This window comes from Hetaerina americana, unplaced genomic scaffold (genome assembly GCF_022747635.1).
Source record: "Hetaerina americana unplaced genomic scaffold, ioHetAmer1.1.p SCAF_65, whole genome shotgun sequence".
Classification (NCBI taxonomy): domain Eukaryota; kingdom Metazoa; phylum Arthropoda; class Insecta; order Odonata; family Calopterygidae; genus Hetaerina; species Hetaerina americana.
In genome coordinates, this window is record NW_027287261.1 from 1,468,873 (window position 1) to 1,494,668 (window position 25,796).

General features: G+C 40.2%; 2 protein-coding genes across 2 annotated transcripts in view; one reads left to right on the forward strand and one right to left on the reverse strand.

The window, feature by feature from the left end:
* LOC139696012 (uncharacterized) overlaps positions 1-25,796 on the reverse strand; it is an 87,745-nt gene that overhangs the window by 22,373 nt on the left and 39,576 nt on the right. Inside the window, exon 2 of the mRNA XM_071594624.1 lies at positions 690-1,629. Within this exon, the coding sequence (XP_071450725.1) occupies positions 690-1,629 (940 nt within the window). The remainder of the gene's footprint in view (positions 1-689; positions 1,630-25,796) is intronic.
* RabGGTa (Rab geranylgeranyltransferase subunit alpha) overlaps positions 1-25,796 on the forward strand; it is a 105,107-nt gene that overhangs the window by 16,630 nt on the left and 62,681 nt on the right. The window lies entirely within an intron of this gene.

A 25,796-nucleotide genomic window follows, 5' to 3' on the forward strand; every position in this document is an offset into this window, starting at 1 on the left:
CGAGGGTAGTCGAAATCATGTTAAAAGTGACACTAATCGGACTTATTTATAGACCGCAACGCACCCTGCGGCAGGTGTAAAATGTTATTCCCTGGGGGGACAACAGGTATTCAAAACTAATGCCGAGCAAGCACATTAATTTTCAATTTTATTAAAACCAAAAATCTTCTCCCCTTTGGATCCACCCCTTGTAGCAAGGAAAAGTTATGTTAGAGGGTGACTCCAGGGTGTTCGGGTTGAATCCAATGCTTCCGACTTGGAAATGTCGATTGGAATGCTGTGGATACTGCCGTCAACCAATTGACGAATGGGCGCAGGAGGCACCTGAGGTAGCAGTAGTTGTTACTAGAGAAGGCGGCCGACATCTGAAGTTAACTGGGCCATTCGTTATGGATAGGTCGGCGATTTGACAGAAGAGGAATTTTCAAGGAGTTTGGAAAGGGAGGAGAGAAACACGACGTACGGATACCTACTTTTTAACGAAAGACGCCGAGGGGTCACACACGATTTAACGTCCCTTCCAACAGACGGGGTTCTCTACTTTGCAGTGCTCTCCACATGGCGCAAAAGATTAGAATACCTGTGAAAAAATTTTTCCACGGCCGGGATTCGAACCTGGACCTTCGGAGTGCGGTAGCCAGTATCCTGGCACACCATACACACTCTGTAGTCAATCTGTATGTTGTTACCTGTCTTGGCCAGCATGTCTTCCAGGCCGGCCTTCTCCACTAGTCTCGCCATCTCCCTGTATCCGTCCCTCCTCAATACTTCCGTCAGGGAAGTCCTTAGGCTTTCACTGGCCTCCGGCATGATGGCCATGATGGCGCTCTCCTCCGCCTCCTCGGCGTACTCTTCATCGGCAGGGCGCCTCCTTGGAGGTGAGCGCCTCGTGCTGCTGAATCGGTGCCTCGGCACCTGAGGGGCTGCGGGGTCCTCGTAGTAGGATGGAGTGGGGAGTGTCGTAGTGGGTGGGGGCGTCGCCACGGGCCCGGCCCTCAGGCGGACGGTTGTGCTCTTCCGAGGGGGCTGCCGGGTCACCGGCTCTCCGGCCCTTATACGGACCCCGGCTGGTTCCGCGTAGGATGGCGGCTCCGGCCGCCCTCTCACCCTCGTGCTCTCCTGGACATTTCGTTGGCCTCCGGCCGCGGGGATGACTGGCGGCTGTGGAAGCCGTTGTGGGGGTCGGGCCGCGAGAGGGGGTGTGGTTGGTGGGGGCACGACCGGCGGTGTTTGGGGCTCGCGAGGGACCACGGGGGTGTAGGGGAGCTGGGTTGTGGGTCCTGAGGGTATGCCAGTCGGGGTGGGCGGTAGGAATACCCTGTTCGACTGTTCCGGGGACGGCAGTGAGAGGGATCCCTCCTGAATGTTCTCAAGGAGGCCCTGGAGTTGGTCGACGGGCGCGGAGCTCTGCACACCCCTCACCTCGTACCCTCCACCCGGTTTCTCCTCCAGGAGAACGACGGTCGCCCCCGGTGGCGGCAGCGCGGGATTTTTCTCGTCAGACTGGACGACGTGCAGGGAGCCGTCCGGGGCCCGTCGTATCACTTCGTACTCGTTCCCCTGGGGGAGGGAACCTCCGTTGGCCAACACTTCGAGGAGGGATTTGCTGCTGGAAGGGAGGGCCGCCAACTGTGACAGGGAGGAAAAGAAGAATGTTAAGTTCACATTTTGTGCGACTGAATACGCTCCTAAGCGCTCCTGCGTACGACCGAAAGGAATTAAAGATATTGAATTACACTTAAGTATTTATTGCTATGGGAGTTTTTTCAATCTAATTATATGCACTCTGATCTGAACCGGTATCATATAGAAGTAGTGAGAAACTTTGTTAAATCATACTTTAAAGATAAAACAATATTAAAACAAATGCTACACAATGTAACACAGCTTATTTTTTCTTTCGTATAGCATTTTTTGATACGCGTCACTGGTCATGGTAATTGCACTTGTTATACGCTGGGTTAGGTGAGAGAAGGGACTATCTAGTCTCAATATAGCCCCAATAAATATATTTTATTATTATTATTACTATTACCTCTTTAATCATTACCCAAGAATATTCTTTAACATTGAATTGCGCAGGAGATAATGTACAACCCTGCCTTACTCTTCTTTCTTATATTGCCCATCCGGACTCTACGTCTCCCACTCGCACCTGAGCAGTCCGAGACAAGTACATGTTACAGATTAGTCTCCTATGGCTCCAATCCACTCCAATTTTCTGTAATAAAGTCATTACTGCTACTTAATTCGCTCTATAAATCGCTTTCTTGAAATCTATGAAACAAACAAATACATCTAGATAACCTATATTCCTCTCAATTGGTGACCTCATCATTGCTTTGATATCATAGGTGCCCCTCCCTTTTTTAAACTCCCAAACTGATCATCCTTTAAGTAATCCTTTAAAGTTAATTGCCCTTTTTTCCATCCTCTTGTTGATGATCCTGAGAACCACTTTAGCTGCGGGTAAAATCGAACATCACATTGTTCTATAGTCCTCACGTGTGGCTGCCTTTCCCTTTTTTTTGACGTGAGAAACAACACTGTTTCAATATATTGTTTCAGGCGTTACTCGGTGGAAGTCTTTCATATTAGGCGTAAATGAAGGAAGTTTAACTTGGCAGATTCCACAATGTAGAATTTTTATTTTTCACGACCATGGTTACGTTGTTATACACCTGATGATGTTGCCCTGCAAGGAAACTATGATCATGAAAAATAAATATTCTAGTGGAATCTGCCAACTTAGTCTTCCTTTATTTACAATACTGATTTGACAAAATCTTCCAGCCTGATTCCTCCCTAACAAACGGTACGAATTTGTCCACATCTCTTTCTCCCTAGTTCTCCTATACTTGTAACAGTTCCGCAAAAGCGTTGCTCGATCGTCTTCTTCTGCTACCGCTATCTATTCCACTTTTTAATAATATTGTGAGATAAGACGATGGCATAAGCCTAGTCTCTCCCGCTGCCGGACACGAAACGGGGCCCAGCGGTCCTGTCCGGGACTCATCCTCAAATCTATTGCCATCATTGTTTCTTGGGATAATTAATTGAGTTGAAGTCCCGTTCCCTTCTTTTATTATGTTTTTAATGTGACACTATCACTCAATTGACCGGGGTCAGACACCTTTGCAGCCGCCGTACTGAGGAATGACGCTGTGCAAACTGACTACCTTTCAGCTGACACCTATCATTCGCCCTATCTATGGCAATGGGGGACCGTACCAGGAGCTAAAATATTTGCTCCCGTCAGCACAGCTCTAGGGACCATCAGATGGCACACTAGTTCTTCCTTGCTTGTAAAGGTTGTAATTCGCCGTTCCAAAAAAATTAAAAGATTTACATTTGGTATGCGATAGGCACGCAATAGCAATGGGCGCACCTGTCTTTACACGAAATCACAAACAAATCGCTGGAAAGGCACCGCAGGTGACTTAGAATACCTTAAGAGATGAAGCATACTAACATTATAACAGTCGTAATATGCGTAATGGATGTTGCATGAATTATGTCCGGTCGCCCCCAACCACGTGTCCTTTAAGTGGATCACGTGATTCCACGTGTTTGTGGAAGTGTTGGATTAAATGTAGTATGACTGGTGACCTACCATCTCCTTCCATACGTCGTTGCAACGCCTTGCAGGGTAGTGTATGGATGTAGTTGTACATGCAGAGAAGTGAAAGGGATGAAAGGCAGGTGAGTGGGGCCACGTAGGGCACTTCCGTTTGGTTTTCGACTTTAGTTATTCCTCGCTTCATCAGTCGCTTACTTTCTTGAACCGACTTCCGTTTCCATGGCGGAAGTATTTCACCGTAACGGCCGAACGTCTTCAAGTCGCTCCACCCTCGCAATTCCCCGTTTAGCGACTCCGGGTTATGTTAATGGCGTCGTGTAAGGCGACCGGGAGGACTCCGTGAGAGGAGGTTGCGCAAGTCAAGTGAGTGTGAGAGATAGAGAGAGGGCTTCGGAGAAAGGATGCGGATGTTCACGAGGGAGGAGAAGTTGAGAGGGCATAGCAGCCGATCGATGAACCGTAGAGAAACGAATAATATATTCCGGATGAGAAAATGAACAATAGTTTGTTTTTTTTCTTCACTGGCGATGTGTTTTCGATCGTAAAACATGTTTTTCATCTTTGTAATTCATGTAGAGAGCTCGTTTACGAGAGCTCATCCGTTGACTTCACCAACTTTCTCTCCCCAAAATCTCGGAGTTTGGATCTCATAGAGGGAGGGGTGGGTCGGCAAATAGCTGGTGCGAAAATACAGCCGTGGTTGTGCGAGCGATTCTTGCCACTACATTTCCTTCCGTGGTAATAAGTTTTTGTCACTTTCCTAATCGAGTCAATATAAATGCCTCTGATGTCTTTTCCTCCCCCATCGTAAAAAGTCAAACCGCGCCATGTTCCTTCCTCCCATATGCAATCATAATTGCATTAGTCTCTGTTTCCGGTAGCTAAGTCTTTGTCCACCTGCTGCCCCCGTTGATTAAATGGGTCTTTTTTTAAATCGTGTTTAAATAACAACACGTTCAAGTCATAACTGTTTCCCGGTAGGCAGCAAAAATTAGTAATCTTTACACCATGTTCAAATTTAAAAAGAAACGCTGCTGTTCCAAAAAACCTATTTTATTTCATTTTCCTCCGCTTTCGATACAGCGTACCATTCTTCTGGCACGTGCCGTGTGCCATAAGGTTAAATTAGTTACCTGTGATTAGTTACATCTATCTCGCGGTGCATTGGTTCTTTTAATCGTTATGACCTCTTATTTCTCAGACCATGGCTTATTCCTTACGAGTTGCCTCCCGCGAAACAGTCGATTAAGTCTTAGAGAAATATCATATTCTTTTTTTATTCTCCGGCCCTTATGCGAATATTTTTTTCTGAAGAAAACAGTTCTGCCCAGTGAATTTAGTGGTAAAAGCGCTAAAATTGCTGCAAGCGCAAGTTCTTCTCAGCCTGTGAAATTGTTTAGTGGGATTTTATCACCATTGATGTCATTCTTGCGATTAGGAACTGTTGAGAGGGAAGGAATTTAGAAATATTATTAAAGTAGGAGAGAAAACTCGATCGAAAAGTTGTTATTTTCTCCGATTCCAGGATATGGTCTTCTCCGAACGAAAGATATCTATCTAAAAGATTCCCATGTGGACATGCCATTGGAACGGACGACATGGCTGCATTTGAAATTCTCTGTACGCTAGACCATACTGAGTATCAGAACATGGCATTAAAACCCGTCGATATGGACATTTGGCGCGTAAAGACAGTGAATCTACAGTTCCAACGAATAACAACTATGTAGTGTAATGACCTCTCGCAATCAGTTATCTCTCAATGATTAAAAACTGATCTAAGATCGTCAGGTGCTCGGTTGTTGTGACATGCATTGTTGATTTTAAGATTTCACACTGATTTAAATATGTCATATGATGCACTACTATTTTCGGTGACATATCCTGCGAAAGTATCACATCTATTTGCTGAGAATTTAGATAGTTTAATGAAGTTCCTCTCCTAGGATTCGAGACCGCTGATTATTGTAATGATGAGTCCAAGGTTAGGAGAGATGAAAGGATGTATTTACGCTCTAACCGTACAAGAATAGCTGAGCACGATTTCCAATCATTTCGTTCCAGGATTTTAAAAATCAAACGATATCGTCAGCATCTGAATACTGATCAAGAGGACAGGGTTAGACAATGACCGATGCGCCCATTAGCTTAACTCATCTCTCATAACTCAAGTTCAACATTATAACTCATAGCTCATACTCAACTCATATATTCATTCAATTCACTAATATATTCATTCATATTCAACTCATATATCATAACTCATGTTCAACATTATATTAATTAGAATTGAGAGTGTAGAGTAGACTTTCCAACACGACTCCCGTGACCTATTTGGAGATCAGGTTCTAAATGTTGGGGATGGTTATCTTTTAATTTATGAAGATCGTACTGATAGAGAGGCATAAAGCGCGGATTCTCTCTTTTTTTTATGTTTTTATGTGAAGGTTTTTTTTTCTCGTTCGGTACTTGTCGGTTGAGTCTCGGGCGGGGTGGCGAAAGTGTGGTTTTTGCCCTGGTCGACGGAGAGAGTGCACCGAGAAATATTACAGAGAGAGATAGATAGAGAGTAACTCAAATGGAAGGAGGGAGTAATTAAGTGAAGTAGGGATAGCCAGGAGGAAGCATTGGAGAAGAACGAAATTCCGCCGGGCGGGAGCTGAGAAGGATGGCGAAGGAATCGGTGGCACTGTTTTGGCTTCCGGCAGGGGTGGACCCCGAGGGGGGGGGGAGGAAGGGAAGCAATGTTTATTCAGCATACAACAGATAAGTCTGTTGAATATCGCATACAAATTTATTTTAATTAATATTCTACCAGAACCGTCACACCAATGATCAATGGGTGGATGATCTCTTGTATCTGCATACTTTTTCTTGAATCAATTTGCGATGTAGTTGACGCGATTCACTGAAATATTATTATTGGTGTTCTACATGTTAGGGTAGAATTTGGATGGACAGAGCCTATACAACGATTCAACGTCAAAGTAACTTGCCCCAAAAAACAAAAAATCCTGGCATATTAAAACCTGGAAACATTATAATAAACCCTACTTCAATTCCGCGTACTTCCTTCCGCCCTTTATTCCGTCCAACATGCCTATCTCATTCCTAGTCCGTCCTCGTTTGCCTAATATTCTCACCTTTATTACTGTCTTAAACATCTCATTTGCCAATCAAAATGATTTTTATTTACCCTTCCTACCCCCTTTGGATTTCTCCCAGGAATCCTCTCTCATCCCTTACCATACCCGGCACTTCCTCATTTCCACTTCACCTTTACCGTCCTTCTCCACACACACATTTCAAAAGCCTCCAATCTCCACCTATCAATTACTCCAATAACTCCAACTATAACAAAGTTTCAAAGAGCCTTTTCTTAGCGTATTTAATCTCCGTCTCGGTCATCAATGATCTTCTCCCTGTGGAAGCTTAATTGCTTAATGCAATTCTTCTCCTTATGTCCTTACTACATTGACCATTTTGGTCCGGAACACTTACAAAGTACGTAAACTGTTCCGCCTGCTCTAGTTTCTGTATTCCTATATCAATACTTAAGTTAGGTTTCCTTTTTTTTTAAAAAAAACCACGCAACTTTGTTTTGTTTGCATTGATTCTCATCTCAAACCTATTTCACTCTCTCTCCCATGCGCTCACCAAGCTTGCCACCCCTTGGCTGACTGGCTAACCAAAGCTTGACACCGAATTCTCGTCTGAAAATATTAGTTTCCTCCATTATGTAAGAATAGGAATTGTTGACGCATTTTAATTTATCTTAAGTAATTTTTATGGACCAGAAAGTTCCTAACACAGTCGCTTTACATTGGTCATGGGATAAATAGAATAGAGCCCTCATCGGGGATATATAGGAATCTGTATGTACAGATATCGGGCGTGAGATGCAAATTGTGACTTTTTCACGATTAATTGACATCTCCCAGAAAAAACTGAAAAAGACTGTATGAACTATCACGCGTGATTAAATTCTTATTTTTAGATTCAAGTCTCTGTAAGTTCCTGGTGTGCTGACCACACAGCCAACCATAGTTGTCACCTCGGATGTTAGTTTTGGCTAGTGAGGCCGGAGGTCACCTGTCGCTTAACTTTGAGGCATGTGGAATTTAGATCAAGGGGGGCCAACCCTGTTCCCTGAACCACATGCGGTTTTGCAAAACATTATGATGCCCAGAAAATTACGTAGCTGAGATTGCATCACCACCATTTGAATGCGAGACCCTACAGTCAACAGTAGAACGCACCACCCTCTGGAACACCACGCCGCTCTACTTGTTTGACAAGAATGCATTATTATTTCATTATTATTACGAGAGTAATCCCTAAATTGAGACCTTTAATTAAAAAAAATAGGAATAAAAGTTGATTTTCATTATTTTATTAGCATTTCAATACTAGAACATTCATATATTTTCTATCTAATTTTCATTTCGGTCGATGCATTTTTGTAGGCACTATGACAGTTTTTGCACACCCACATCATGTCGCCGTCATTTCGTTTTAATGTCGGAGGAAAATCGTGGACCTCATCATTCTCCTCGTCATCGTCACTTGGTCATGCTGGCGAAACCTGGGTGTCCACTTCGCTGCTGAGAACAAACGGCAATCATGTGAGCGGCGGCATTCCTCTTCACCCAAGCCGCGAAAGTTCAAACAAACAGTCTACCGGCAAAGTCATGGCCAATATGTTTTGGTACCGAAACAGGGAGAAATCGACTTCATGGTTACTGGGACCATAAGAAACGCTGAAAAATATTGCAAGACGCTCAAAAAACTCAGGTGGGCAATACAGATCCAGAAAAGAGGAATGTTGAGCAAAGGGGTAAACCTTCTCCACAACAACGTTAACCCCCACGTCGCCCGTCAAACCGTCGCTCTCCTGCAATGGTTTGGATGGGACATCCTCGCCCACGCACCACCCTATTGTCCGGACTTGGCACCCAGTGACTACCACTTTCTTCCTAAGTTGAAGAATATTTTGGCCGGAAAGTGCTTATGCAAGGATGACAAAGTGAAAGAGTAGATTCAACGCTTTACCAACGACATGGTGACGAGCTGGTTTGACATTGCCAAACAAAAACTGCCCTTGCGTCTACAAAAATGCATAAATTGAAATGGCAATCATTTTTAATATTAGAGAAATGTATAAGCTTAAAAATAATGGAGCATTTATTGAAGATATACTTTTTTCTATTTAAAAAACATAAAGACTTTATTTTTGGGATTACCCTCTCACTTCGAAAATTCGAGCCATAGCCAAAAAGAAACCATTAAAAGTTTTGAAATCGTTCAACGACGTTTTTGGCGATGTTTTAAGGGAAATAGGGGGATGGTGGGAATTCCCGCTTACTTCCTACACTCCTGAATCTCCCCCGCCCCCTTCACGATCTGCCACAGGGTTCCTGAGGAGGGGGGCAGAAGGAATGAAGACGGTTGGAAAGGAACGTGCCCGCGGAACGAGCGTAGCGATAGGATCAGTTTTGCTGCATTCCAGTTCCCTCGAAACATTTATTCTCCTTAGCCCTTCTCTCCGCTCTTTTTTTCAACCTTCCTCTCCTCACTTCCTCTATTCTATTCGTGACTCGGCCCAGTTTTCGACATTGATATTAAGTTCATCTGATTGGAAAGACGAAGACACGAGAGACCGCTATAAAAACAAAAGTGCCCTCATCGTGCTCTGATACTTTCATGGGCGGGTCGCTCATTTTTGACCTTTTCGCAACTATTTATGTGCACTTAAGTCTAGGCCCGAGAGTGCTATCTGTTACATTTTTACCATAAACGTGCCCTCGGAAATATTATGCGTCGGTGAATATGGGATCCTCTGCAGGAAAGATAATTTCCAAACTGGAGAAAGCTCAGTGGAGTGAAGGTGAATTCTTGGCAAAAAAATTATGTGACAGCAGAGGGAATCCCGCCACTGCTTCATTTCGCAATGCTTTTATGCCGGGAACGCTCGCAGGCCACAGATTATGCAAGGCTGAAATTTTATTGCTATATGATTTTTTTTTATTTTATGCGAAATGGAGACTAAGAAACACTATTTATCTCACTCGGATGATTGACCAACGAGGACCAAAGGCAATTACTGGAAATTACTTGCAATTAGTTAGTTGGCCGTAAATATAAGGACGGAAGGTGTAAATAAACCGTGGATAAAAACTTTTTCTCTGCGAAAGGGTCACCTCAACTAATAATAATACATGCTTGCCTGCCTCTCCATTTATTCCCATTTCACATAATTCCCGTGCATTTCCACATTAAATTTTGATGTACGCCATATGAGGTGTCTACCAAGGCGATCCATCATAACTAATCTGTGGGAGTGGCAGCCAAAAACTGTCTTCATTTCTTCTTCTCTTCCCTTTATTTTACTCCTTGATTATTCTATTCACATATCATTCATGAATCTGGGTGAGGCTAAACTTCTGAGAAAACAAACTCCCCAGAAATTTCTTTACAAAATTGAAAGCATCTGCACGCAGTGAAAGAAGAAAAAGTCTGGAACTTGTTCTCAATCTTAGAGCTCCTATTTTGATGTCCCTCATATTTTTGGCATATGCCATTTGCATGCACAATCCCTGAAATGTTGGGTTACTTGCATGCGATATTTTTTTCACAATTATTTTTACTCTTTAGCAATGTGACGAAAAAAATGAAGTTTCGAAATTATTTAGCATTGGATCAGGTACAATCTCATTTTCTTAAGAATTTCAAGATTTAGCCAACAATCTCCGAAATACCAATTGTTCGTTTATACCCTTAAAATATTAATAAGTGATGTATAAGTTTATACTATAGTTCAAGGTACAGTATAAATCGCGTTGAATCTCGCTGTATAAAAATATATTTAACATGTTATTTTATTGGAGTCCTAAACTTTGATGTGAACGATATATATATATATATATATATCAATATATATATATATATATATATATATATATCAATATATATATATGTATATATATACATATGTATATATATATATATATATATATATATATATATATATATATATAGCAAAGATTTCTTATTTATTTTCATTTGTTTCCACAGGTACTGAATGCTGGAATAGGTGAACACTTGTGCAGTCGAAAGTGATAGCCCCTCTCACGGTCCATGCAGCCTTAATTTTAAAGAGTGATGGGGCGCTTAAGTGCCCTCATTTTCGTCTGCGGAGGAGAAACCTGTATCGGTAGCAGTCTTGCACTCTAATCCGCATTCCGTGGAAGGTTAGTCAGAATCTACACGATTTAAGAGTTTCTCATTTTTTATCGAGGAGGGGTAGGGTTATAAAGTCACCATTTCACGGTTCATAAATATTTATTTCCTCCACCGTGTGAATGCATTCGGTTTGTCCGACTTGATGGATGAAAAACCCATTATTGCATTCAATGGACTCGCGGAGAAAGGATTTGCATATTTTCCTTTCCCACAAACAACACGCTGATTTCCCTTCGGCGGCGAAGAAGACGCACCATCAGCTCCATTAGTGGAGTACTGCCGGTGGACAACAAATCTGTACTGAGACAGGTGCCATTAAAATAAAACGCCTTAAAGAAATCTACACTGCAAAGGAAATTTTCTTCGCTGTACGAAAAATTAGTAAAAGAACAAATATTTCCTCTTACTTTTCGTGTGTGTTAAAAAAAATTTTTCCCACCAATTTCAATGGCTAGAACTCTTACGATTGTGTTCGGGAATGGGTTTTTAACTTATATCGACCTTGAAACAATTAATGATAAATTCTGTTGGCCAGTTAGTTATTTTGCCGCGAATATGTGATAATTTTTTTCATAATCGTTTAGCAGTTTTCAGGAGTAGATGTTATTTGAATGAACGCAATGGTTAGTCAAAACTTATTGGCAGTGAAGCAATTTAACACTGTCTTATGTGTGTGTTTTTTCAGCATCATAATTTATGATTTTTATTTTGAAAGTGAAAAGGCATATAGATTGTGGTGAACGAATTCAACGACAATAAATGAAATGTATTCCCAGTGAAAGGTTACCTTAACATTTGGTCACATTAATAGTTGATTATGTTGTCACAAAAATACTGTTGAAAATCCAATGAAAGGCATGTTAAAAAAATGGTGTTGCAGTTTCTTGCAGTGGTGCTGATTGTGGGCAGAGTGGTTCTGATAAGGCACTGCATGAAGTTTGATATAATTCAAAGGGATAAAAATATGAAAATGTGATCATTTGATATGACGAAATCGGATATAATGGACACCTTCAGCATTGATGAAGATATCAGTGTTTGGAACTATGAATGAAGAGCTTACACTGGCAGTGTTAGTCAGCTGAACAGCATATCATTCGAAAGTATAATCGACTCTTGTCGGAACACCGCCTAGATGGTAAGATTCATTGGTTTGAGTTCAAAGAAAGTTGATGATGTAATTTTCAACTTTTCCGCAGGACTCGAATACGAGTAAGTTTCCCCCCAATTCGGTAAAAGTTCTCTCCCTCTCCGAGGTGACCGGGATACGATAAGCAAGTTTTCACGGAGGCTTTGCTTTGACTCACTGGGTGACTGATTGACCTTTCAAATACATCAACCATAAGGAAGCCGGGTCCGGTCGTTCCCTCGTGAGTTTTACTCCAATTAAACTCGTTAAGTTTCCGATCGATACATTTCGGCCTTGGGGACGGGTGGGAACGGAACGTACACTGGGTTCACGTCACCACAGTTTTGCACGAAAAAGTGCTTTTTCGTGCGCGAGGAGTAGCCGGGTGAACAAGAGAGAGGCATGGGAGGCGAGTGGGTAAGGTCGGTTCTTAAATTCGCTTCGGCGCTCCCCAATCGGGATAGTGTGGGAGGGAGGGGGAGAGAGAGAAGGGACACGTCAGAGGGGCGGAACGCTGGTACATACCATGCTTCATCATCCCCCGAAGACCCGTAACCTCTCTTCTTAATCCATCGATTGAAGAACCTCGTCCCCTTCACTTTTACCTTTCACATCATGCCTCCTCCCACACCCGACCGTTCCCTTCTCCGCAGTAAACACTCCGACAACCTGCCTCTCGCCGTCTTCCGCGAAGACACAACTAGTTCCTAACTCACCTGGGAGTGGGTGCCCTGACATCGCGTCATGGCGGGGCAGTAACCTCCTGTCCTGCCTCCTTTCTACCACGTTGTGTATATCTTCACTTTCAAGTGATCACCCAATGCGTTGGTAACCCGAGGCTTCTGCCTCCACCGGTCGGAGCTTTCGTCTCAATGAGCTATGACTATGATGTAATCGAACAAAATCGATTACCTACTCCCATCGACTGCGAGTAGATGCTTTTATTAATTCAGAGAGTCAGTCTCCGTTCCCTGAGATAGAGCTGGTATATTGACATCATGTATGATACTTAAATATTTTAAGCCGTAAGACTGATGAGGTCACTTTTGTGGTCAAAACTTGCTGTGCAATCAGCCTGAAGTTTTGTGACAAACCAAAGAAAATGCATGCAATTATATATTTGATTGTATTTCAATATTTCAAATATTGAATAAATATTGATTCCTCTTTCAATATATTTATGCGTTAGAATTTCATTTTGGGTCATACTTTAGATAAATCATGGGAGAGTTCATTCATTTTATCCGTATGTCAAGAGGTGTTTTGGTGCATAGCGTGAGGTCTGATTTTTGACCGAGTCCCTCATTTTTTAATTTGTTAGACTGTTTACATTTCGAGAAATTTTATGACCTGGAAAGGCAGAGAGGCATAGAAATAATATTTTGACAAGACCTGCATATCATTATCCGATCAGTTCTTTTTTGAAGGAGAAACTTATGCTTCCTTTCTCTATGGTGATGGACCAGTCTAAAGATTGATGAATCGTGAGTAACTTCCATTGTTAATTTCTACGACTGTTTTCAGACGATTTCTTAATTTTGCATTGCTAATTTTGGATATAATATACGAAACTAGTTTTTCTTATGAAGTCTATCAAACGGTTGTCGTCTTTAGTATCGTAAAACAATTTCTTGACTCAGGTGTAACTTCATGGAATTTAAACAGCAATTTGAAATGAAGGAAGTAACTTTGAAATTCCACATACACGCTGCGTGTAATTGTTAGTGTATGTGGAATTACAAAGTTACTTACTTCATTTCCATAGTACAAGATTACCTTACGTTACTTAAAATGCGATAAAAAATGCTCAATCTAAAGTTCAGCGTGTTTATGGAATAGACACGTGATGAGTGGTCATGCGTTCAAGAAATAATGTGTCACAAATATACCATTCATGTCGGGGTCAGAAGATCATGTGTCAGAGGTGAATTTCTTAAGGATCTGAGGACTCCAACCCGCAAAGCGAGGGTAGCGTTTGGAATTTTGGGAGTAAAGAGTCTGCATCCCGGGCCATTCTCGTTTTAGCCAAAACTACGACCGTACGCTTGATATTCAAATTTATGTACTTTCATGTCTTTCGATGGATACGAGGGCTTTCACTGACTCAGCACTTTCTCTCGCTCCATAAAGGTTCCTGTGGTTTGAACTTAACATTTAAGTTGCGGCGTAGCGGCTCATTAAGAAGGTGTCAAGTCTTTACAGGTCACTCGAAAGTTGTAATTTTTTTCCACTGATGGACCTGCTGGGGTTGCGCTTATTGATATTTACGACGTATTCAGCGAAAAATAATTATGACTTTAAGACTCGAGTGATCCATCGGACGGAGGAGAGATTAATTAATTACAGATTGTTTTTTCCTCGATCATGATGCGTATTTGGCGGGAGATGGGAATGCCTTTGACATGGAAAGGGAAAGGATGGCGAAGGTATTCCGTAAACTCGGCGGAATTTCATCAGATTCGGCGAGGTGAGGGTCACTTATACTGCAAACACCTCGAGTAGACTTTTACGCCTGTGCGCTCGGTAAATCACTGGCACACTGGGAAAAATGCAGCACTCGAGGGGCATCTCAAAATTAAAAATGTGTCCCATTTACTGGAACATCTTAATTCGTTGCTATGGTGAACTTTCAGGTAAAGGATGGAGAAAGGAAACAAACTGGTCACTGCGGATACCACATGAAATAATGGCGTTGATTTTTATTAATTGGTTGTTTCCTTGGCCCAAAACATATTTCAAGGACATTGAAGAAATTAGGCAATAATGTATCGTAATAGATTTCAAATTTTTAAAGATTTTACGCAAATATTATTCAAGTAACCTATAATTAAGTTTTGTGCCTTTGTAATATCTTTCAACATGAATAGGCGAAGAACGTTGCCGATATTTGCGATTCTCCGATGAAGAATTCTAGCGTTTTATTTTGGGGTTTTTTAACGTTTTGCTCTATTTTGTGAACTTATAGAAGCATTAAATTCATAAGTTTCTGGAGCCAAATGAATGTTTTCAAATTTGCCCTATTCATTTTCATCTTCTGTAAATTAATACGCATAGGCTTGATAATATCAGAGAGAAACAGTTTAGATACAGGCAGAAAAGTATCGTCATTGAAAGTAGTTTTACCAAAAGTGACCACTGTGAAAAGGGAGTGCATATTTAAAAGAATTGTCATCCAAGACTTTTGAATTTCAAGCGAGACGATTCGGAACATGGTTCCATGTGGAAAGAGGTTACAGATTGCTGAGACCTTGCTCTGAATAAGAAGAAAGTGATTGATCAGGACAGAGAAGAAGATGAGAAAAGTTCTAAGTAGGATGAAGGAATGTTGTTCTGACGCGGAAGTCGATGGACGAGATACCAACACGAAAGAAGCAAATAGATTAATGGTAAAGTAGGAAGAAGCGGAGTACCGAAAGCTGTTATAGACAGGATAATGTAAAGTGAGCGAGAAAAATTGGAGAATGCAATATAAATTTTGGACGGCATAGTGGAGAAGAGGGGAATTAACTGATGAGGAGCTGAAGAATGAAAGAGTACATGACAGAGGTTCTTTTGGTTGTTTCAGAAGTCCTCAAGTACGAGCAATAAGTTTCAACAGCTATCCATAACCTACGTCCTCTCATTGCAATACTTATGAAACCCTCGCGGATTTGCAGTCAGTGTTGTTGATTCGAAATTAGTTAATTAGGGCTTTAGCTCATTTTAGCATGTCTCCAGCCTGATCAGGTTCACTCAGATTATAATCAAATTTCATTGTTCGATGATTGATCGAGGCTGATATTATCTGCTGAAAATATGTTTACAGGAGTTGGGAACCGTGAAACTGTCTTCCATATTGAATTTCTGAGTATTATGGCATTTAATAGTTTCCTGAATGAGTTATGGTCACAAAACGAAAGATATTAGTCCCAGTAAGCACCTCTGATTTTGTTGAATAATACCTACATTCGTCCATTATTCTATCATGGGAAATGATTAAACCTGCATTTACTTTCTCTAACACGTAAAACGTAGGATAATACGTGTATATAGAGCTGTAACTACGACGTCAAATAAACTATCCATATTTTGTTCTGCCTTGTGTTGTATGAAGCTGGCGTTACTTTGAGGGCTTCATGCGAAAAGGAAGTAATTTATTTATGAAAAGAAGTTTTCAGAAGTCAACCTGTCAACCTTTATTTTTGACTTGAGCTAAGGTTGATAATTTATGCGCTTAAAAGTAAAAGTCTTCTCTTCCAGAAATGATTAGACTTTAATCGTAGTTGAAATGTTAGGCTTCCTGCGCGTCTCTGTCTATTGTCTTGGACTTTCTTTTTTACCGGAATTGCCCTTCTAGAATGAATCTCTCGATACCTTGACTCCATTTTTTATAACTTGTTCAGCAGTAGCTCCTTTCGGATCATGCCGCTAATAAAGATACGACCATTGATTGTGCTTCGCATTTTCAAAGAACCTTTCGAATAGGTTCTGCATGGATTTTATTTTGAATTTTCTCATTAGTTAGCGTTCTACTCTACAAGTACAAGTCATGAGTATTCAACTGAAAAATTCACGAATATAAGGGAAAATGCAAGTATTCCATTAACGACAAATGTATTTTGGGTGCAAAGTACCATTATACCAATATTCCATTAAAATCTGTTATTTGTTCTGAATTGAATAAATTCGTGTGCAGCGTATCGGAAATCATAAGAAAGAAGACCACAATCAAGGTCATTGGACAAGTAGTTAATGAGAGCGAATTTAAAGAGAAAAGTGAGATAAGGGAGCAATGGAAAGTCCATATAAATGGAGGGCATCAGTCATCATCCAATCTTTGCATTAAAAACCTAAAGATAGCATCAGTGTTATTATCTTTCCCCCTCCTTGCATTTCGGCTCCTACTCTGGGCATAGATGATATATGGACTTGATTATGAAGAAATAACATCGCAAAGAGAAATGTGCACATAAAGAGGATAGTGGTAGGTGTTTTAGTTATTTTTCTGGGTCATAAGTGCAGGAAGTAGAGTTAACAATCTAGTTTTAGTGATTAAAATGGAGTTTTGCTCAAAAGAAGAGAACGACCTAAGAGTTGCGAATATTGATTTATTTTGTAAAAATAACTGATTATCTAAGAAAATCGAATGAAACATCCGATTTTCAATCGTATTCAAGTTTTTAAATTGATTCATTTTTTTTGCATTTTTAGAGTAGCTTATTGAGATTGTAGGGGCGCAACGGTTACCATCGACGTCCGAAGGGGTTAAAAGAGTAAACAATGAGGTAAAATTAAGGGGCTAAACAAACCTACAGCTACGAATATGCATGTGTAGGATTTCAAAGAATTATCCAGGAAATAAAATAATGTTGCTTTTTTCCAATACATAGTTTTCCCTACAATTAGTTTTCCTCTCTGTAGTGATGATGTTAGCGCTGTTATAAATAAATACCTTTTTAGGGGAAGTAAATCTACCATGGAATAAAATAAAATTGTATTGATGGAATAAAATTTCACGGTGAGAGAAAATTGAATTACGAATTTCCTGGTGGTAGGCCAGAAATGGAAAAAATCCCTCATCCCGCGGGGCTGCAGCTGGATATATATGCACTCCGTACTGATCGACCTTTAAGGGCGCTCGCCGCCGTATGATGCGGTTGAAAAACGCGCTAGAAAAGCGGCTTTGGTCGAGAAAGGGAGAGTGGATGCGAAACGTTCGCGATGCGAATTACGACATTTCCATTAAAACCTGATTACTCGAGTCGCATCCGGTCGGTTGGTGCGCGAATGACTTCTATGAGATGAACATGCTTTGAGTGAAATCATCACTCAGCCGTAGTAACATTCGCAGTTCGTTCTAGACCCATTCATTTTTACGCTCACGCAAAGGGAATGATTAATTTTTTTTATTTACGTGTTGTCGCAATAGTTAAGAAGCTGGCAGAAAATAAGAATTTTTATCATTAGTCCTCTGTGTAAATGGGCTGAGACGGTGAAAGTTCTTTGTGATTTGTCACAATTTAGGTCTAAATAAAAATCTGTTCTTTGCAAATGGGATCGTCACGAATTGGGATTTACGAGGGTCATCCGGAAAGTAGTACCCGTTCGTGCCGCATGAAGTGCTGACGACGCGAGTAGCCGCTGGACGAGGTCAGATAGCTTCAGTGGCTTGTCTGCCTTCTCTGAGCCAAGTTGCGTGACGCTAGCATTGCCTGTGTTGTTTCTGTGATTGTTTACAATGTTTAAAAAAATTGAGAACGCCGCCAGTTGTGAAGTGAGGGCAGTGATTAAATTCCTCAATGCAAGAAACGTTCGCCCATGTGATATTCATCGCCAATTAAAGGAGGTGTATGGAGACAATGTAATGGACGAGTCGTCTGTTCGGCGGTGGTGTCGCAACTTCAACATGGGGAGGGGGAACACACACGACGATGAGCGTTCGGAGAGACCGTCTGTCATTACAGACCAACTGGTGAGCTCAGTTGACGAATTCGTGAGGAACGATCGGCGCGTCACAATTGATGACATCTGTGAGCATTTTCCCAATGTTTCTCGAACAATTGTTCATGAAATTGTTAAACACCATCTGCATTATGCAAAAATTTGTGCAAGATGGGTCCCTCGCGTATCTCAATGAGCTGGCGGCGAAGGACTATGCAGCAGGAATACAGAAACTTGTCACACGTTATGACAAATGCCTTAATTTGCTTGGAGATTATGTTGAGAAGTAGTTTAAAGTATCCTCTTTCAAATAAAATTTTTATGTTTGTTAATATTTACTTTTGTCTTTTTATTTCACGAACGGGTACTACTTTCCGGATGACCCTCGTGTATATATATATATATATATATATATATATATATATATATATATATATATATATATATATATGCATGCTTATATGCTTCATCCTAACACACCCTGTCATACGTTTCTGCAATGGCTTTCGGAGTAGCGTATACATGTAGATGTTTATCTAGAATGCTTGCAACGTGTGGAATGATATTAATAGTTGGAACTGAGAAATAAAATACTTGTTGGCTCATATGATTGTGACCAATTAGAAATTTCTTTTGAAACATTTATGATTCAAAATAAAAAAAAAGATTGGACCTACACTCTATCTTTTTAATGTATTTATGAAAACTTGCATAATTATTGTGAACGTGAAAACTTCCATCACTGTTCATATTATCTGATGGAATCTACGCATGCTTTAGATACTTTTCCGGATCATAGATTTTTAACTTTGAGTGGCGAGTTTGGATTCTTTTCCACAAAAACCCTTCTGAGAAAAAAATTGCTCAAGGACATCAAATTTTTAATGTAGAATCAGTGGAGATGATACCATGAAAGATCCTTTTGTTTACTTGTGATGCGTATTATCGCAGATGAAAATGATATTCTAAATCAATTCCTTGGCTCTTTTCGCTGTCTTAGCATTCAAGTTAATCATAATTCCCTTCACTTGTTGTATTGAGCGCATTAATGTTTGCCCCGAGTCCTTGCAACACGTGAAGAACGCTCTCTACTTGCGAAATCAGACACTCCAATAACTCAGTAGTGAATCTGTTAGGTTGTGCAACAAATTTTAACTTTCACCAATATTTATTGCTCTTAATTTCTTTAACCGCTGGGCAAATCGTTTAAAATGAGCGATTTCTCATCACAGCACCTCACTGGGTTTGGGTGAGTGAACCTATTTTGATTTCTCAGGAGAACATATAATTGATTTTTTGTGTGCCTTGAAAGTAGATGCCGCAGAGGGAAATCATCGATGATTATGTGGAGCTAAAAACAAATGAAATGACACTGCCCCATATTAGTTCAAGGGCATGATCGCTTTTTCGATGTACGTGACAACCATATAAACATGCTACGCTTCCAAGCGGTGATATGAACAAAGAAAGGGTTAATGAATGAGCATGGTTGAAAGAACATAGGTAGCAAGACTGTTAAGTGATATCCGCAAAAAAATAAAATTATTTTTTGTATTATTCGTTTAGTTTTTTCTATTGAAATATTTGGGAAAATTAATTTTTTTCCTCATGAAAACGAAAACGAGGCGTAATCATCACTAAGGAAACTTATTAATGACTGATGTTTTCACAATAGAAATTGGTTATATCATCATAAGAAATCGGCCGTTTGGACGAATTGTCCTCTTCGTTGATGTAACGTGATTATCATAATCATGCCGAGGTTTTAGATACAAATGTGTCAGGGAGTCTTAAATAGTTTTATTATAACAAATGAACCAAATATTCCGCAAATACTACAATTACTTGGAGTTTTCCTCATGTACGCTGGTCTTTTCAATCAATTGCAGTAGTGAGTTTAGGTCTTCGCAATCAATGGACGCAGTGAGTTTAGGCATAGTAGGGTGTTTCAGTCTAGGTATTTAAATCAGTAAAATTTATTTAATAAAGCGTGACTTCATGGAATTTATAAAGATTCACAGATAGAAGTATAGGAAGTATTTTCTTGAAAATGTTATGATGAAAACACGCAACGCACTCATCATTAAAATCATGCCATCGCAATTAAATTTGTGCGAAAATGCAAATTTATTTTCTGGATTGATCGGCTGCGTGCATTGAGTCGTCCCTCAGGTTTGGTGGTTCGACGCGCACGAGTACGAATCTTGCCTACGGACACATTAAATGACTCGATCAGCACGAGTGGGTACATACTCAGATGAAAATCTCCCACGCAGCGAGCGCTCCTTAACCTCGTCGCTTAGCAGTCCGCTCGCGAACACTTTCTCCGAGCCGGAGCCAGCAGTTTCCCGATCTCGCACCTCGAGATTCAAGGAGGTCCGAAGAGACACGTCCAAGTTCACGGGAATCGCCATGAACACGCCGAGGAGGAAGTTTCTGGGGTCATGCGTTTCGGGGTTCAATCTGCCTCCCCGTGACGATCATGTCGGCCGTCTCGTGACGAAAAATGCAGCCGCGTGCGACGCGAGCCAAGGAGGAGGATTTTGGCGCAGAAGGGAGACGGGGGGGTCAATCGGGTATAGTACACAATGCCCTCGGCGAGAAAGAAACGAGTCCATTAGTACGCACGGAGGGTGTTGACCTGGATTAAGAAGTGGAGGAGATGGGGGTCCGCGGCGGGGGTGGTGGGGGAGGAAACAAAAAAAGTGAAGAGAATATACCTGCTCCTTCCCCACTCCCTCACTCGCATCCAGGTCGGGATGATGTCTCTTCTCTTTTCTTATTTACACCATTAGAGTGAGGGGCTCCCATCGTCATCATCTCCTCCGCTCCGTCCCTCTCACCCACTCACCGGGAATCCCGTGCCGTCTCTCCTCTCACGAGTGTGCGTTCCTCTCCGCGATTTCCCTTTCTTCCGCCTCATAGCTCGTACACGTATTCGGAGGCCTCATTCATCTCAAATGCATCCGTTTGGCCAATTGACCGAGTTGAGTGTCGGCTTGAACCAATGTCCTGTATCCGACGAGGTGCAATCTCGTTGAACCATTTGCCTTTTGAAGTTTTCCTTTTTTGGTGCTCTACGGCATCTGGACTATTGATTATCCCGCGTCAAATGTTTTGTAATCGTTCGGTAATACAGGTAGTCAATTCACCTCATTGTCAAGGCAAGTCGTTTTTTTGTAATGTTCTAGTTGGGATACTTATCCCACGAACGTGAAGACGTCTTTTTTTGAACCCAGGGTGTCCATTCTGTCAGGGTAAATTAAAGATATACGAATTTATCACGTTGCACTTTAAGTGATGATTATCAAATTCGTGTAAATGTCACTTCAAAATAAATTCAGAAGTCATTGAAAAAAAATGATTACTACGATTTACTGATCATCAATTTTAGTGTATTCGAGCAACTTATTATATTTTTTTAGAGTGGATATGGCACTGGATATAATTCCGAGCATTGCTTGTCTTAATATATATTGTTAATTCTAACGTGTAATTTTCTGAGTGGCTTTCGAATTTGTTACGGGCGGGGCATTTTTTGTGGGAAAAAATTCGAAAGTCACCTGCACATCACGGAACCGCTACGCAAATCTACGTGTATTATCAAATAAAAAGTATTTAATCTGAAATGCCCTGGGCAACTTGAAAAAAATATTGAGTTATTTGTTCCAATTTTCAAAATCAAGTTTCTTTTTCTTTTAAGATTTGTGAATCCAAGTTGGCGTATGACGAGTGCGGATGTAGCATGAAACGATTATTGCTTGTTAAAAATTACTTGAAGGGAGATTAAACGTGTCCATACAAAGACGAAGAAATTCATTGCAGAGATAATTTTGTGATGTGTGCGCAGAATTATTTGACTGTTAAGTAGTGAAATCGATGTTAAATCGGAGTCGCGTCATCTTCAAAAATTTCCAACTTCATTCGAGGCACGTGCAAAAGTGCGACTCACTCTAAGAATTCTCTTAAGACATCTTGCGAAAATTTCATCGGTGATTTTGAGTGCAGGTTTATTTCCAGATTAATTATTATGGTTCTCTTAAAGATATTTTCAAAATGAAATCTAAAGTCTTCTTACGAAACCTAGTTCACTGGACTGGTTTATGCCATTCGGAAAGGGTTTTTAAATTAATCTAATTATTTTTGCCAACAGTGAAAGCGTTTTTTTTATATCGAATTTATAAGATTTACCAAAAAACTTGCAAAACTCATTTTTACTGGGAAATAGTTAATAAATGTTTTCACAAGTTAAGAAAAAATATTTTTCATTTAATCAATCCCACAGGAATTCTCACATAATAGAGTTCAGCAAATGGCCACAAATGTAATTCAATTTCTTGGAAAAGTTGCCGATTTAAAAAATCATATTACCAGAATACCCAGTGGGAACCTTCGTATTTCATAATTCTTTGCTCAGAATTTACACTGACGTCATTATTTTAACTGCGACAGCAGTAGTATGTTCATAGTGCAGTATTTAGAATTATTTACATGAGAAATTTCAAAATGTTTCCGAAAATGACTAGCTACTAAGTGTCCAACAGAATCACTAATTCGAAGTCTGGCATGTTGGTAACATTGAGGTAAATGTGAGTACAGATATTGAACTCCTCACCCCAAAAACAAGTGCCTATTTTTCATACCGTACGCTTTCAACTTCTAGAAGAAATGACCCTAAGAATTTCTTGAAGCTTAGAGCAAATAATATAAAGGGATTTCTCCTTGTTTTGAGGTGAGGAGTTCAGTTTAAGGTAGTACAGGTATGATTGTGGTGACAGTATGAAGTTGTGATGAGGATAGCTGATCATTTATAATATATTAACTCATTAAAGTTAATTATACCGTGAAATAATTACTTTCCTGGTTGTTATGTCATTCCTGAATACTGAGGATCGAATTTCATCTAAGTACATCGACATGGTATGGAGGAAAAACACTAATACTATATGACGTTTGGAAGAGAGGGCTTCCATAAAGGCATGTGGAAGTTCGGGGAATAACCTACAAAACTGAGGTTATGGTTTTGATTCCCAATTGTATCAAGACACATTAGCTGTGTTACGGCCTCTATAAATGATTATGCGAGTAACTGTGCGTCACCCAGAGCACCGAGTACATGTGATGCCTTTCACCAAATATAGAAAGGGCTCGAATAATTAAGAGGGTGAAGCTGACCCCAGCTACGAGAGAGGAAGATTTATTTTTATGTTCGTATAAAAGCATGTAAAAGTTAAATAATCTGGAAAGTTATGCTTATATGCGTAAGTAACCCAATTAAAGAACATTGAAATTATATTATATGATTATATAAGATACTGTAAAGATGATTTTAGTTTAATTTAGAAATTTTAGTTAAATTCAAGTTAATTTTAGAAATATGTTATTAGTCGGTATTTTCTTCCCATATTTAAGTTTAACTTCCTAAAACGTAGCCTTCGGGTTCCATCGATTGATTTCAACTTGGAAAAAGTTTGATAGGATTCGAACCCGTGACGGAGGTGTTGCCTATCTGACTGAGTCGGTGAACCAATTGATGTTACATTGAAAAATATACCATCAATGACAAAATGTTCGTATTCAGTGGTTTCTGCCCAACTGCATTCGATCGCTTTTTATGGCATCATCAGGTGATGTGTAATTATGGTCGCGAAAGAGGAAAATCCCATTAATTTGTGGAATTGCGGTGTTTTTTATTTGTCTGTGCGATGAAGAAATTAGAAAAGTAGCAACTCAAATAAGTTTCATAAACTCAAATAGTGGTTAGCATCATCGAATAAATCACTTTCGCTGTTTTTAAACGGTACATTTCCATTGCTTCCAATTTTATATTTTATTCTGCCTTTGGGCGTCCATGGCATTGTACCATGGACGAAGGTTCTGTGAGCATTGCCTCTTATTTGTATGCATATGCTACAGTCGAATTTCATAATTACAGGTTCGGTTCCTTGTCTTCGCTTTTTTATCGCAACATCATTATTCCTTATTTCACATCATGCGATCCTGTTTCCTGGATAGAAAAATTATTCCAATTTCTCCCGTTTTTAGTGTGTGAAAATTTTGTTTTTTTTCTAATGCGAACGATTTTATACAAAATTCTCTCTTCATCCGTGATAAAGTAAGCCCTACTCAGGACCTCTTAATTTGCTATTCGTTTCATTAGTTCTGTCAGTAACCTACCATCAACTATTAGTGATCACTGTAGCGCACGCTCACCAGTACCTCCGCCAGATGTTTCGACGTGAGATCTGAAAAAGGGATTGACCCTCCGGAGCTGAAAGCGTCGCAGAGCGAACTGTCAACTTCCTGTTGATAATGATCCATCGTTGCCCGTATTCGTAGGGGCGGAGAGGGAGGGGGGGAGGGGGAGACGACTTCAGTTGTAGACAACGTACAAGGACGCGGATATTCACCTTCATTTCACTTGGTGGTTCAAGGCTTAAATCGTATGCTGTACCCTGCACGTCACTCGATTCCGTTTATTCTGCTCCATTTTTTCGGTAGTAATTTTCAGCATTCTGTTATCTCGAGGTTCACCCATAAAAATATTATTTCTAATCATGCGAGTTATTAACCTAATAGTATATTTCCTCATAGGTGGGCCTTGAGAGGAATAGGAAAATACTTTATTGCGTCGGATGAAGGGTCCGCACTTTTCTACGGAGGGTATTTTCGCTGAAAAACAAACCATCGAGTCATTCCTTTTCATCTGTTAAATTTGAACTGAAGTGCTCGTATTTCCTCTCTTTTGAATCTGAATTCATAAAAAGAATATCAAAATTTTAATTCAGACGGATTGATAATTTTTAATACCCTCCGATATCCTTTGATATAATTTTAAATACCCTAAGGTATGAGAAATAATACTTTTCTCATTTAATACCAACCAATAATAAAGTATGATACGTATTTAAATTGTACCGTGCTTATTCAAACGCTGTTATGATATTTTATAAATATCTACGCGATGTAATTGGAATATAAATATTACATGATAGTGTAATTAACTGGATTTGGTCTGTCTTAGTAAAAGTTTCTTTTTATCTTAAATGGGTAAATCAAATTTGCACGTGATTCTCATCTATTTCTATAGTTTCCAAATACTTTTTACTGTTTCCATGTGATTGATTCGATAATGTTCAAACACATTTAACTGGACAAAGGATCTCCCAGTCTGCCAATCAACTGAGTTGTGAAAAAGGACGAGACAGTTTATTATTTATATCGTTATGCTAGAATGTTCATTTTTTTGCTTTGAAGAACGGTGATCAAGGGTTTCCATTTGTCATGCTAAGACTCAACGTAACCCGGTTTAATTACCTGCTTATTTATAAAGAGAGTCATCGAAACTTTTGTTTCATATGACCTTTTGTTAAAATGAACAAGAAGTTAGTCAGTGAATCATTCAAAAGTTGGATAAGAGGATCG